Below are 14,955 nucleotides of genomic sequence, written 5' to 3'. Positions count from 1 at the left end.
ACTATCTTGAAATTAGACTTACAGTGAATGTTTTCCACAATGGACAGGGGCTGCTAATCAATAAATTCTAAAATGTCTGTCATTGCGGTGGCTTTCTGGCATTCTTCTGCAAATTCCTCATGTTTGTTGTATTAAATTTGGCTGCATTCATGCCGCCTCTGGAAACTTCAGCCCTGCATATTAGACATGTAACTGTTTTGCTGGAGGAATTTTTTAATGAGTAATGTCGCCAAATTGCTATCATACTGCTAATGCTAACTGTTAGCACAACAGTTACTCACATGCAGCTGCTTCTCCGCCTACCAACTCAAAATAACGGTCATGCAAGGTTGCATAACTTCCTGTGTCTGTGCATGCTTGTGTTGGGCAGAAACAAAATTATGATTCCTTTTCGCCACCACTCCCCTTACTTTTCACAGGATTGGCGAGTATTTCTGATGCTAGTATCGGTATTGGCCCTCTATTTTTTATCAGGTGGTATTACCAACCCCAACCATCCTGTTTCTTTCTATTATGTCAGTTCAGCAATTTCCTCTGTCTTCTGTTTTGTACTCGTCCTTACCCTCATCCCAGCTTTAACCACGTTTGTCCAACTGCTGTTGCTGCTAAACATTCCTTGTCCCTTTTACGCAAAAATCTTCTTCTAGGGTTTCAAATTCCAATGTTTAGTTAACAGCTGCCACACATCACAAGTCTCAGAAGAATTTAATGAACAGAAAATTAAAAGGAACATTGTTTTACTGTGATAAAATGATTAACAGTGGTTTGGTGCATGATACTGTGAGTGAAACAGAGTGATAAGAATGAACAAAGCTGTATGCGTTGCCTCTAATAACCCCTGATTAAGGGGTGGAGTGGTCTCAACCACTCAGTAATTACATAGAAAAGGAGTGCTTTTGTATGAGATTTGTGAGTGTGTAGGCCATGCTCATACATGTATGTATGTATGTCAGTGACAAAAGCGTGTTGAAGATATTTTGTTTGTAATGCGTCATTTTGTTCTCAGCTGCAGTAAAATTACATATTTGTTCCAGGAAGTTGTAAAAGGTTTTCATGGTGTTATGTGTGTTTCTGCTTGACATTACTACTTCAGTCTTGGTATTGTAGTGTCCCTGCAAACACACATGCATGCATGTGTGTGTGTACACAGTTGCTGTATGTGCCTGTATATGTGTGTTTGTATGAATACGTGCTTGTCATTCTTCGATTTAATTAGATGAATTTTAACGAGGCTGAGATTAAATCCCCCAGATGTCTCAGCCGTAACCCCCCCCTTCCAAATCATCACCTCAGCCCGTATCCATGGCAACAATGTTCTTCCCCCTGTGGATGGGGATCTAATTAGAACAGCTATTATGGGCTGGTTGTAGCAGGGCAGGGTGGGGTGGAGTGAAGGGGTTGGTAAAGGCCACAGGTGGCTGCAGAGTGGGTAGTGGGCTAGTAGGCCAAGCTGCATGGATATAGATGCTGTTAGAGTCCAGGATCAGATAACAGACTTGAGATACAAGGAAGCAGAAAGACCAAAAGTTTACTAATCAAAATCTCATGTCAAAATGACAGATACTGGTATAAACCTACACACACAAAGAAAATATAGCCATCTTTTTTCTCTACTCACTGTTTTTCCCCTCAATTCACTTCTTGTCTCTTTTCACCATTTATCCCACCACATGTCCTCTCAATGCCCCTGAATTTTCAGAACTATTTTTCTACCCATAATCCCCCTGTCTTTACATCTCACTTTCTTTTCTCTGTCCTTCACTTATTCATATCTGTCTTATATCTCTGTCTTCACCCTTTCCTCACCCCGCTCATTTAAACAATCTTGTTTTCCTCATCTTTTTTATGTCCAATCCCTCTTTGCCGTATTCTGTCTTCTCTCTATCTACCTTCTTTTCACCCCATTGCCTGTCCTTGCCTTTTGCTGTGTCCTTGCCTTTTCTCTCTTCCACTCTCCCTTTCATCATTATTTTCTCAATTTGATTTTCCTGTTTTATCTTTATTCATGTCAACTTCTCATTTAACTGTTCCCTCTTTACTTTTCCTCTGCAACATTCATGTTTACTTTTTTTCTCTCTCTCTCTCTCTCTGCACATCTTACATTGTACCACTCTCCTTCCCCACAGCCCCCACCCCAGGGCGGTGTAGTGGTAAACACAATTAGCATGAGTGGTTGGTCATACCGATCGGCCAATCATAGGCAAAGTATATAAATCATTTGCACATTACACACCCACCGTGGTATACAGTCGACATAGGTACATGTTTGGGATATTCTTTAAAAATCTTCAGGAACAAAGTTTTTAGGCCTGCAGTTGAAGTTTGATCATTTCTGCTTTTGAGTACCTACCTATCCAGCTGGCAGACCATCCATCTCCCATGCAGGAGACCAGAGTTCGATTCCCCCAGGGGAGTAATATTAAAAACTTGCAGTTGGGTCCTTAGGCAAGACCCTTAACGCTACTGCCTCTGTAAGTCACTTAGGATAAAAGCGTCTGCTAAATAACTGTAATGTAATGTAACCTAAAAAACTTCAACTTTCACTGATGGTGCCAAACTGTGCAAATAATGTCCACATGTTGACTAATGGTTTTCTGGAGGTTTCTATCTACTACAGCAAACTTTCAAAGGCTTTATATACTTTAAAATGCAAAAAAAAAAAAACTTTGGCTATTATTTTAGAAAATTCAAACATTTTTCTTGTGTCCCATCCACCATTACTTTAATACAGTGGCATCTGTGGTGATACTTTCTTCTCTAATAAAATCTCAGAAGTGTTAGCTTTATTTTGATACCAAAGCTGTTTATCTGGAGTTTTTAATCACAGAGAAATCATCAATTCTTTTTGTGTATGCCCCCCCCAAAAAGACCCTTGCAATTTAAGAGGTTTTAATCACACTTTTATTTCTCTTTCATCCTCTTTCTCTGTGTCTATTAGTTCCTCCGCTGATCCAACCGTTTGACTTTCCCCCAACTTCCATCGGCAAATTGATGTACATTGCTTGCGTGGTGTCATCTGGAGACATGCCCATACGCATCACATGGCGCAAGGACGGCCAGGAGATTGTGCCCTCCTCGGGTATCACCATAGACACAAAGGAGTTCATGAGTTCCCTCCAGATATCCAAGGTGTCACTTAAACACAATGGCAACTACACTTGCATTGCAAGCAATGATGCTGCCACTGTCAGTACAGAGAGGCAGCTCACTGTTACAGGTAAGAACAGAATGAGAGCAGAGTGTTTTTTGTAGCCATTTTTTTTTTATAATAATAAAAAAAACACAACATTCCAATTTCCCTCTGGGATTAATAAAGTGTTTTTTCACTACAATAAAGAAATAGTTCCTCCAAAAAACTTACACTGCAAAACAAACTTTGGACACACTGATTAATACAAAATGAATGCTGTAGTTCATAATTTGGCCCTTTTATTAGTTTTTCCTTTCACGTCTCTTTAGTGCCACCTCGGTTTGTTGTGCAGCCCAACAACCAGGATGGGATCTATGGGAAGGCAGCAATCCTGAACTGTTCCGTTGATGGATACCCTCCTCCTAAGGTCATGTGGAAGCATGCCAGAGGTGCACTAGGTACAGAACATTTTTCATTCTTTCTCTGTAAGTCTCTATCAGCTTTTTTCTACCTGTTGTTCATAGATCCATAGTGTCAAAACTATATTATCTTTAGTTGTAAATATTGCAAGATTATAATTAGCTGTCCTTGTCCCTCTTTTATCCAGCGGGTATTGGGAACCCACAGCAGTACCACCCTGTACCTCTAACAGGCCGCATTCAGATCATGGGTAACGGCTCTTTACTTATCCGACATGTCCTGGAAGAGGATCGCGGTTTCTACCTCTGTCAGGCCTCCAATGGGGTGGGCTCAGACATCAGCAAGAGCATGGTCCTCACAGTCAAGAGTGAGTATTTAAACACACATAGGGTCAAAAAGCAGGGAGTTTGCCAATGCAAGAATGACCGCAGTTCGTCCAATCTACTGTAGGATGCTTTGAATTTATTAGCCTTTGTGCACTAACTGTGTCAAACCAATGAGCCAGCTCGCAATACTCTCCCTGTGGAAAGTATAAATGTAAATATATAATATGATATATGATATATATATGTGATAGGTGGATGGAGCAAATGGATAGAAGAAAAAAGTAACAAAGAGCTGCGAGACAGATGAACTGTGCACACATCTGTAATAGGCAAAGGAACAGAGCAATTGATCTTTTGACTCATGGGATTTATTTAGAGACAATCAAAAAAGACTTTGAGCTTAATCATTATCTGCAATCAATCTTTATATTCTGCCCTTCCCACCAGTAACACCCTGAGTCATGCCATGTGAAAAAGCAAAGAAAAATATCATCAGCATCAAATGGAACAGCATGTATTTTGTCACTTGTAGTGTATTTATCTTTGAATTATACTATATACACAAACAAGGTGCACACACACATATCTACTACTCTCGCCATGTATTTCTATCACAGGACTGCCCCTTTCTGGTGCGTTCCCTCTTTCTCCTTCTTGTGTTAGTGTTATTGATTGAATCGTTCCTCTCCTCTGCCTCCCTCAATTCTGTCTGTTTCACTCAGCGGAGAAGAAGGAAAAGCGGAAAAGAGGGAGGTTGAGATGAATAAGTGATGAAAATAAAACAGCAGAACCCTCCTCAGATCAATATTGTGTGTGTGTGTGTGTGTGTGTGTGTGTGTGTGTGTGTGTGTGTGTGTGTGTGTGTGTGTGTCTGTGTTTGTGTTGGACTGAGAAGATTGAGTGTGTGAGTGTATAGAGTGTACACAAAAGGTAGAGTGTATCGTTTTTGCCTCTTCATTCACCTAGACCCCAATGTTAACTATTGGAGAATGAGAAAGGAGGTTTATTGACTTTACCTCATTGACCACAGCTCTTCATTACTCTGCTGCAATGGAACTGGGCTACTCTGAGCTCTACTTTTTTTTAACTGTCAGTTATCCTACCCCTCTCCACACCGCTCTTTCACTTTTTTCTCCCTTTCCACTTAAATCCTGCTTATTATCCACTTACTCTTCCTTTTCCTCTGTCATCGAACATCCCTCTCATCAATCTGTTTACTGTTACCATCTCTCTCTGCTTCACTCCATTTGTCCTCACCTTCTCTTCATCTCACACTCCATTTCCTTTCTCCTTCCAGTCCCAGCAATGATCACCAGTCACCCCAACACCACAATGGCTAAGAAGGGTCATGTGAAGGAGCTGAACTGCACAGCCAGGGGAGAATGGCCCATCATCATCCGCTGGGAGAGAGGCGACACGGTCATTGACCCTGACCGCAACCACCGCTACTCCATAACCACTAGTCCCAATGAAAAGACAGATGAGGTGTTGTCAACACTCAAGGTAAAAAATACTTATATATAGTAGAGCATCTAGTTGATTAAATCAGTCAGCTGTGCGTGTTTGTGACTCTAACGTTATTGACAAATGGCTTTCAATTTTCTTATTTCATTTTTTAAAAACTTTTTCTCATTTGTCTCCATTGTGCTCTGGCTTTGTGGGTTTGCTGTGCAGAACTTGCTCTGCTGTGGTGTGTCTGCTTTTGTATTTTTATTTCCTGACATCCAGCTTCTTGATCTGTTTCCAAGGGAGTGAGAAGAAGAAATTGTGATCATTGTAAATGGTCTAATAGGGTTTGTTTGACTTTACATCTGTGTTCTTTCCCTCGTGATGGCAAACAAAAGATTATTTCTCTTGTTACAGCCATATTTCTAAAAAGCTGTAATGGTGATTGAATGGAAATAAAACCACAATGCAAGTATTTGTAAACCACAGCTATGAGGGCAAATATTTAGACAATTTTAGAATAATGCTTCTGATGATAAATTTGACAATAATTTGAGAATGTAAAAATCTATAAAGCATAATATTATTTAACTCATTCACAAGGAAATGTGAGGAAAGTTGAAAACCAAAAACTGAATGACTGTGATCTTCAGGCTTACAGGTGGGAATGTGTTTGCCTAGAAATGAGAAAAGATGAAAATGATACACAGACCTTTTGCAGCATGATGGTGTAGAGTTTAAATAGTAATAAATGGTATGTATAGAGTCCCCAAAATGTTGTGTTTTATAACCCGCTGTTATGATGTGGACACTGAAGCTTGCATGTTAAATAGAAATAGAGTAGATATGTCCATTGAGTTTAATGACTGTATTTTTGGCTTGACAAAGAGTCCAAATGAAAAAGCACAATTCAGACTGAACCTACTATAGTTATAGTTGGTGAGAGTAATTGTGATGACAAGCGTCATTCTCTTTCATCATACTTTTAATGTTATTGTTACAATAAAATTAAGCATTTTCTTTGGAATGCATGTTTAAGCCATACATTGTTTTTTAATAGGGCAAGATTTTGCAAATGTGTTTGAGGATACCCTTTTAAATTTATTATAAATTAGCAAAATTGCACGGGTTATCTTTTTCTAGCTGAAAAATGAGCAAAAAAAAAAAAAGGATCTTGGTACTAAAGCCATGGGCTGCTTTCCACTTAATTGGTGACTCTTCCAGTGATTGTACATCTCACAATGTAGTGCACTGAGTCACCTACTTTAATTATCAAACCAAGCAAACTGGGTGGAGGGGGTAAAACAAAAACCCTCCCACCAAGGTACTTCCATTATAAAAGCATGCTTTTACACAGAACTAATATAGAGTTGTTTGTCTCTTTGGCATTTCTCTTTCTGCCTTAAACACTGTAGCTAAAGCCAGCAGAGCGTGAGGATTCAGTCTTCTTCTCCTGCCATGCCATTAACTCTTACGGAGAAGGACGAGGCCTTATCCAGCTAACAGTACAAGGTAGCTATTGATATTGATACATGTACCGTAGCTTTTCATCTTTAATTATATGAATGCTAAAAAAAATGCCTTTCCTTGAGAGATCCCTTAAAAGCTATCTGTCTTTTCTTGATACTCTCTCCTCTTCATTGCTTCTCTTTCTTTCTCATTTTCAGAGCCTCCAGACCCTCCAGAGCTGGAGGTGCGAGAAGTGAAAGATCGTAGTATGAATCTCAGATGGACGCAGAGATTTGATGGAAACAGCGTCATTACTTCCTATGACATTGAATATAAAAACAAGACAGGTTATACCAGGATTTTTGTGCCATTTTATTTTCTGAAAAGATTAAAAAGCTGTTTAAACTGCTACATTTTTCAAAAACTTTACAAATGATGGGAAGACAAACACTATTTATTTACCTCTGGTTTGTCAGATTCCTGGGAACTGAAGCATGCCACTCGAAACATCTCTCCTACAAACAACCAGGCCAATATAGTGGACCTTCACCCTGCCTCTGTCTACAGCATTCGCATGTACTCCTACAACGTTATAGGGAAGAGCGAAGCCAGTAAAGAGCTCACCATTAGCACAGAGGAAGCACGTAAGTCTTTTGACAGAAGTGCTTTTTCATTTTGTGTTATCAATTAGAATCAGTTTTGACATCTATCCTTGAAAATGTATTTTCTATTAAATGTGTAAATAAAACAGATAAAGTAGTAAGTTATATGGTTGTTGATAGATTTTAGAGTATTTTTTTGAGAATGAGATTTATTGGAATCTAAATAGATAGTTTTTCCAATGTTAGTGAAAAGCCTCTGCTCAGCCCCTCAGTCTCTTCCTCTGTAGAACCTGATGGTCCTCCAATGGATGTGATCCTGCAGCCAGTGACTTCTCAGAGTATCAGAGTCACATGGAAGGTGAATTATTTTAAGTGTTTGTTTTGCTTTTTGAATAGTCATGTGTTCATTTGTTGTTTATCCTATAATCATGAATCATTCCTGTTGGTATGTTTATGTTTTTTTGGTCTAATTTTCTTATTTTATCGTCTTTATCTAATTTCTTTATCTTTATCTAAATACCCATGATATATATATATATATATATATATATATATGTACCCCATGGGTAATAAAGTATTTATTTATCCATATACAAATGAATCAAAACGTCTGATGTGACTAATGTCTGCTGCTACACAATCATTTCTTAGGCTCCAAGGAAGGAGCTGCAGAACGGAGTGATCCGGGGTTACCAGATTGGCTACAGAGAGAATGGCCCAGGTAGTAATGGCCAGTACAGCATTGTGGAGATGAAGGCCACTGGAGACAGTGAGGTCTACACCCTGGACAACCTGAAGAAGTTTGCACAGTACGGTGTGGTTGTCCAGGCCTTTAACAGAGCCGGAACCGGGCCTTCAAGCTCCGAAATCAATGCCACAACACTTGAAGATGGTGAGAATCGCAGTTATCAACACAAGCAACACATCTCAGAGCATAGGAAAAGGATTTTATTGACTCTTGGTGTGTTCTTTTATAGGGATGGGCATATTTAGGCATCACAATGTATCATTTTACTCCAATTCAGGGGGCTTCCATGTGATAATAAAATGATTATTGAATTATCTTTATACATTTTTACTTTTTCCTATATAGAACTTCCTTATTTTGCACCATGTGGCGTTTAGTGATTTTAAAGCTAATTGTTTGTAGCAATCTATAATGAATTTGCTTTGAGTACCCCATTAATAAAATAAATAAATGAAAAGTGCCTACATCACTGGAAGGTTGCATTTGCCAACACGTTTCCCTGTATGTTTAGTGAACAGCAGCTGTAAAAGAACAAGTTATAAAGAGCATGCTCCATTGTGAAGAGAGTAAGACTAAACTGTTGGTCCTATGAAATATCACCCTCTTTTCATTTCACCTTCTGCTTGTGCTCTGATCCACATTTACTAGACTTTTTCTCTAGCTTTTGCTCTTTCTGCTCTTTCACTGGCTGATATCTGTCAAATCATGCCATGCTCTGTAACCTACAATTACTACATTTTCTCTGTTCTTCCAACAACAATAAATGTTGTTGCTGGAATCCAAATGATTCTTGCAAATACTAAGACACTGATAGTCTCATAGACCCAGTGAAGTTCAGTGTAGACAACTGAATGATGTTTTCACATAAATCCATGTGGAGAGGCAGCATGCTTTCTGACTGCTTTGGGGTAAACAGAATAATGCTGAGTGAGTGAGCAAGTAAATGGGTGAAATTGAAGCCCTGAAAGACCAAAAACCTCTTCTCAGGTTACACAGTGGCACACAATGTTTGAGATTTATAAAACAGTATTTGGTATTCAAGGATGTATGCAGTGCCTGATGGTAAGGCAGGACAAGGCAAGTTTATTTGTATAGCACCTTTCATATACAAGACTATTCAAAGTGCTTTACATAAAACATTAAAAGCATTACAGATGGTACAAAGAAAGCATTATGTAGTAAAGGCAGCAACGAATAAATAGAAATCACAATGAAATTATAATAAAATTATAAATTAAATTAAAATTATTAAAAGCAAGATGAGTTAAAAAAAATTTACTGTGCAGATTTCATGCATAGGTGCATGAGAAAAGAAATGTTTTTAACCTGGATGTAGAAATGTCTACATTTGGTGAAAGTTTAATCTCCACTGGCAGAATGTTTCACTTGTTTGCAGCTAAATGCTGCTTCTCAATGTTTAGTTTGGAGTCTGGTCTGGACTAGTTGACCTGAGTCTTTGCATCTAAGAGCTCTGCTAGGTTTATATTCTCTGAACATATCACAGATGTAGTCTGGGCCTAAATCTGATGTGATCTGTTTAGATGTTTTAGTCCTGGTTAAAACTCTAGGAGCAGCATCTGGATGAGCTGCAAATGTTTAAACTTTTTTTAGGAATACCTGTAAAAAGAGCATCACAGTAAAAGAGCCTACTGGAGATGAACGTATGGATGAGTTTCTCTTGGTCTTTCTAGGAGACAAATCTGTTGATGTTTCTGAGTTGGTTAAAAGCTGTCTTAGTGATAACTTTGATGTGGCTATTGAAAGTCAGATCTGAGTCTATTAACACTCCAAGGTTACAAACTTGGTCTGTGATTTTAAGAGCCCAAGTTTACTGCTGTTTGCCAATGCTGACCCTCTTCTATTTGCTACCAAACAGAATAATCTCAGTTTTGTCTTCATTTAATTGTAGAAAATTCTCCCTTATTCGGGTGTTTATTTGCTCCAGACACTGACACAGTAAGTCTATTGGGCTGCAGTCGTCTGGTGACAGAGACACATAAAGTTGTGTATCATCTGCATAACTGTGATAATTAATGTTACAGTTATGCAATATTTCACCCAAAGGGAGCATATACAAGTTGAGCAGAAGAGGTCCAAGGACTGAACCCTCATGGCCATTTGCTCAGATTCATATCTGCCAAACATAACAAAATAACTTTCTAAATAGGACCTGAACCAATTAAAGAGCACTCCAAAAAAGTCCAATTGAGTTTTCCAGCCTGTGCAGGAGAATTCTGAGATCCAGCAGAACCAGGACTGGTATTTGACCAGAATCAGTATTCAACTTAATGTCATTTAACATTGACCAGAGCTGTTTCAGTGCTGTGATGAGGTCGGAATCCTGACTGAAATCTATTAATATTTCCGCTTTCATTTAAAAAGTCATTAAACTGGTGAAATACAACTTTCTCAATAATCTTGGAAATAAAAGAGAGGTTAGAGACAGGTCTGTAGTTCTTCATTATAGAGCCGTCTAGAGTCCTTTTCTTTAGGAGTGGCTCAATGACAGCTATCTTTAGTGACTTCAGAAAAATGCCTGATGTCAATGTTAACTTTAAGTAGGATATCCCTTTCTACTGAGGTAAAACAGTTTTTAAAAAGTCAGATAGTATCATTTCCAGAGTGCATGTTATTGATTTCAGATGCCAAACTATTTCTTGTGGGATTTTTAAATGGACCATATTAAACTGTGACATAATATCAGTGTTATTTCTAGGTTTTAGACAAGGACTAATTTTCTTGTTTGACTGTGTAGCATTAACATATTGTCTAATTGTTTTAATCTTTTTGGTTAAAAAAAAAGTTGGCAAATTGGTTACATTTTTCAGTGAAAATGGCGCTCTGGGCTGAACTGTTTGTAAGAGTTTTTTAATCATTGCAAACAGAGTGCGAGAATTGTGACATTCATTTCAGATAAATGCAACTCTCTGGCCTTGCACAGCTTATTGTTATAATTACGCAGGCTTTGTTTGAACAGCTCATAGTGAATTTGAAGTTTTGTTTTCCTCTACTTACGTTCAGCTTTCATGCATTTTCTTTTTAAGTTTGTGGCCACAGTGGTGTTTCTCCATGGCGTCTTTCATTTGCTTAAGGTGCTCTTGATTCTTATCAGTGCAACAGCATCTGTTACAATTTAGGTTTTCAGATTGAAACGATCCAGATGTCCATCAGCTGACTCTGCACTGGTTGTTGGTAACATAGCCATCACTTCCACAAAATGGGCATTTGTTCTTTCATTAATGTACGTCTTCCTAACCGAGAAGCAGGTCGTTTGGACACCCTGAGTGATCAGTAAATCAAACAAAATACAAAAATGGTCAGACAAGACAGAGTCAGTGACCGTAACAGAAGAAATATCAACAACTTTTGAAATGACTAAGTCCAGAATGTGACCTCAAATGTGGGTTCTTTTTTTTATATGTTGCCACAAACCAAACATGTCCAGTGTACAAGAAAATTTTTGCCATTACCATCTGCCATATTGTCTATGTGAATGTTAAAATCACCACTTAAGACAAAATGGTTATCATCAATAGAGATAACTAACAATAATTCATTGTCATCAGTAAAACTTGCACAGTGTCCTGAAGCTCTGGAGATTATTAAGAGTAGGATTTTAGGAACACCCCTTAAAATAACACTAAGATATTCAAAAGAAGTCAAATCACCAAATGAAATTTCTTTTCACTGCAACAAATCTTTAAATTTGACAACTTCTCCTCCCCCTTTCCTCCTGGTTTGACATTAATTCATAAAACTAGAATGAGGGGGTGCTGTTTCATTAAGAACTATAGCACTTCATGTTTCTGTCAAAACAAAAAAAAATCTAAACTGTGAGAAATTATGAAGTTATTAACTAACACAGGTAGTAGCCAACAAGCAAAATAAACATCTGCAAAAACACACACACAGCCACACACACACATGTCCAACCAAAGATTAATCAATAGCCCGTTATTTTTTCTTCAGAGCTTTATTCTAACAAGTCTAAATGAAATCTGTTAACATATTTGGCAATTTTTGTTGATCAAAGTGCAACTTAATGGGTTTTCTCAGAGGACACACTAAACAACCTCATTGCAGTAATGAAAAAAGATAACCTTTTTTTTTTTTTTTAAAGAAACATGAAAAGTGAATAAAATTTGTTCGGACATCCACAAAATTCTAGAAGACAAAAAAGTGTCATGTTTGAAGCTGAATGTAGACTCTTCAGTGAGATGGAAGGGCTTGGAATAAAGTAGTGAATCAATTAATTTTATGTAAGCTATTTCCTTATTTCTGGCAAGACTTTTTTTTAAGTATGTGGCAATTTACTTTTAGCTACTGAAAGCATTAGACACATAAATGGATGAATGCTTTACAAAAAGAAAAAAAATGACAAAAATGGAAAAATCTGATGGAAATATGTTTCTTCCATTTGCTATTATGCAGCAATTTGCCTAATTTTTACCACAGACAAACAAATATGCACAAACACACAAACACACACACATATATATGCGTCACATACATACTTGTCCACCCAGTGAATAGTTGGCAGATCCCCATTGGTCTAGAGGAGATGGATCCTTCTAGTTCTTTCCTGTGGCTGTCACCGTGGCGACAGTGATATTGATGGCCATTATGATAATAGTGATAACAACAAGCATACTAAAAATAATTATAATTAGCTTGTCTCTCTGTCTGTCTTTCTCTCTTTTCCTCTACTAGCTTACTGCTGTAATTATCCACAGCTGAACGCATTGTCTCTCTGCTCCCTCTTTTCATCTTTTTCTGCCTTTCCTTCTCTTCCTTATCTTTTATTTTTCCTCCTCAGGTCCTCCCTCTTTCCTCTGCCCTTCATCCACAGTTTAAAACAGACTTTGAATATTTTTAACAGTATTTTTCAGAAAACCCTTGTAGTTTTATTCATGAACTATTTTAGACATAGCTTCGGTGCATGTATTTGTTAAGGCATTAAAAGATGTCTTTTTTTTCTAACTTGCTGATCATTTTTTGGCTTCTGTTAAAGATTTGGACTGGGAAACTGTGCTTTTTTATCTTCTCACTTCTTAACCTTGGATCTATTAATGCAAAACCCTGTCTTATTTTTCTTAATCTCTCTTCCTCCATCTTCCTCCCCACCTCTTTCTCTCTCCACCAGCTGCAGAGAAATTCCCTGGTGGACTTGGCCCAGTCTTTCTCTTTCATTGCACTCTATCATTCAGGCAGCTTTCTTCCTCTCTTCCTGTTCTTACTTTTCTCACAACTTGACTTCTGTTCATCTTTAACACAGGGCATCATTCAAAGCCTGAACAACCAGTGGTCAATGGTAGCAAATAGCAAAGACACCTGGACTGGTGGAGACAGAGGGAGGCTTGTATAGAGAAAAAGAGATGGTCCTATACATCAAGCTAGACACATATCATGGACTTCTTAATCTATCACTTGCCTGTCACTTACTTCAGCTTTAATGTCAAGATCCCCCTCATACAGAAAAGTTTATTGCATTATTTATTCATCACCTTTTCATGATTGTTTAAAGAGATAACCTTTTTAGTAAAAAAAATTGTATGTTTAATATTTTTCTACTCAGAGTATAGACTTACTACAGAGTTGCACGAAGCAGGTCGAACCCATACAAATTTAGTCTGATTACTGGGAAAGATACCAGTGACTCCAAATACATTTGGAAATTTTAGAAACTATTTCTATGCAGTGGTATAGTTCTCAAAGATAGAGAAGTATTACATTGTATTTTTATATATCATGTGGAGCTGCAGCCTTCTGTGTTGAGTTTGCATCTTCTCCCTGTGTCTGCATGGTTTTTTCTAGGTCCTGAGGTTTCCTCTCACAGTTCAAAGATGGTTATGTTAATGGGGGGGATTCAAAACTCACTGTTGAATACAAGAGTGCATGGTTTCGTTTGCCCTATAATGGACTAGTAACCTGTCCAAGGTGTACCCTACCTCCTGCAAATGGAGTCTACAAAAGGTGGACTTAAAAATAGGCCTTAGTTGAGACTGTCCACAGAATTTATTTTGGCCCAGTGTTAATTGTCCACATTGGTTATGCTCTGGTATTGGTAATGATAACTGTAGAATAGAATAGAATAATGGTCCAAAACTAGACATATTATCTGGGGGGCCAATTAGGTCAGCCACACAGCCAAACACAGGTGGGGCTCCCTGTGTGGGTTCTGTCTGGGTCCCTAATGGGAAATAGATGTACAGGTTTCAAATGGGCAACACAAATGAAGACCAATGAAGACCTTTTGGGTTTAACAAATGAATTAGGAAACAAATACCAGGTCTACCTATCACCCAGTCTAATTCTGCATCAAATCCACATGGACAAACCCACTTGGGTAATTAACAGAACCAATGTGGATTCTGTGGACAATAGTATATGCGGTCTATTTTTAGCTAATTTATTACACATGTACAGCCGGCCCTATATAAAAGTGTTGGCCAGAAAAAAGTTAAACAATTTCTTGATTTGGGGTGTTTTGCTGCATCATCAAACAAATGCTGATAGTTTTTCACCCTTCAATGATCAGTCTTTTTCTGTTTAACTAATCTTTAAAATATATATGGTTAGATAACTGATGATACATGGTTAGGTAACTCATCTGACCTTTTCTCTTCATTTTCAGTGCCTAGTCAACCACCTCAGAATGTGCGAGCCATCTCTGTAACATCAGATGAGGCAGTGATCACATGGGCTGAGCCTCCAAGACTGACACTGCACGGTGTCTTGAAGGGATATCGTATTGTGTTTTGGGCTGTCTTCCCAGATGGAGGTGAGTTGTAAATATCAGTTATCATTTTAAATTGTATTCTTTGAATGGCTCAG

The 14,955-nt window shown here is 38.1% G+C and overlaps 1 protein-coding gene across 2 annotated transcripts in view; it reads left to right on the top strand.

Moving 5' to 3' along the window:
- LOC121645665 (Down syndrome cell adhesion molecule-like protein 1 homolog) overlaps positions 1-14,955 on the top strand; it is a 106,351-nt gene that overhangs the window by 73,759 nt on the left and 17,637 nt on the right. For both annotated transcript variants that reach the window (XR_006011479.1, XM_041994249.1), the window contains 10 exons: positions 2,939-3,217; positions 3,460-3,588; positions 3,738-3,917; positions 5,174-5,379; positions 6,738-6,834; positions 6,990-7,118; positions 7,248-7,415; positions 7,661-7,731; positions 8,025-8,265; positions 14,756-14,902. Coding sequence is in view for 1 of the 2 variants with exons in the window: in XM_041994249.1 (XP_041850183.1) it covers positions 2,939-3,217; positions 3,460-3,588; positions 3,738-3,917; positions 5,174-5,379; positions 6,738-6,834; positions 6,990-7,118; positions 7,248-7,415; positions 7,661-7,731; positions 8,025-8,265; positions 14,756-14,902 (1,647 nt within the window). In the remaining variant the exon portion in view is untranslated. The remainder of the gene's footprint in view (positions 1-2,938; positions 3,218-3,459; positions 3,589-3,737; positions 3,918-5,173; positions 5,380-6,737; positions 6,835-6,989; positions 7,119-7,247; positions 7,416-7,660; positions 7,732-8,024; positions 8,266-14,755; positions 14,903-14,955) is intronic.

This window comes from Melanotaenia boesemani, chromosome 9, assembly GCF_017639745.1.
Source record: "Melanotaenia boesemani isolate fMelBoe1 chromosome 9, fMelBoe1.pri, whole genome shotgun sequence".
NCBI lineage: Eukaryota > Metazoa > Chordata > Actinopteri > Atheriniformes > Melanotaeniidae > Melanotaenia > Melanotaenia boesemani.
The sequence above is the reverse complement of the archived record's forward strand: the minus strand, read 5'-3'. Positions and strand labels throughout refer to the sequence as shown.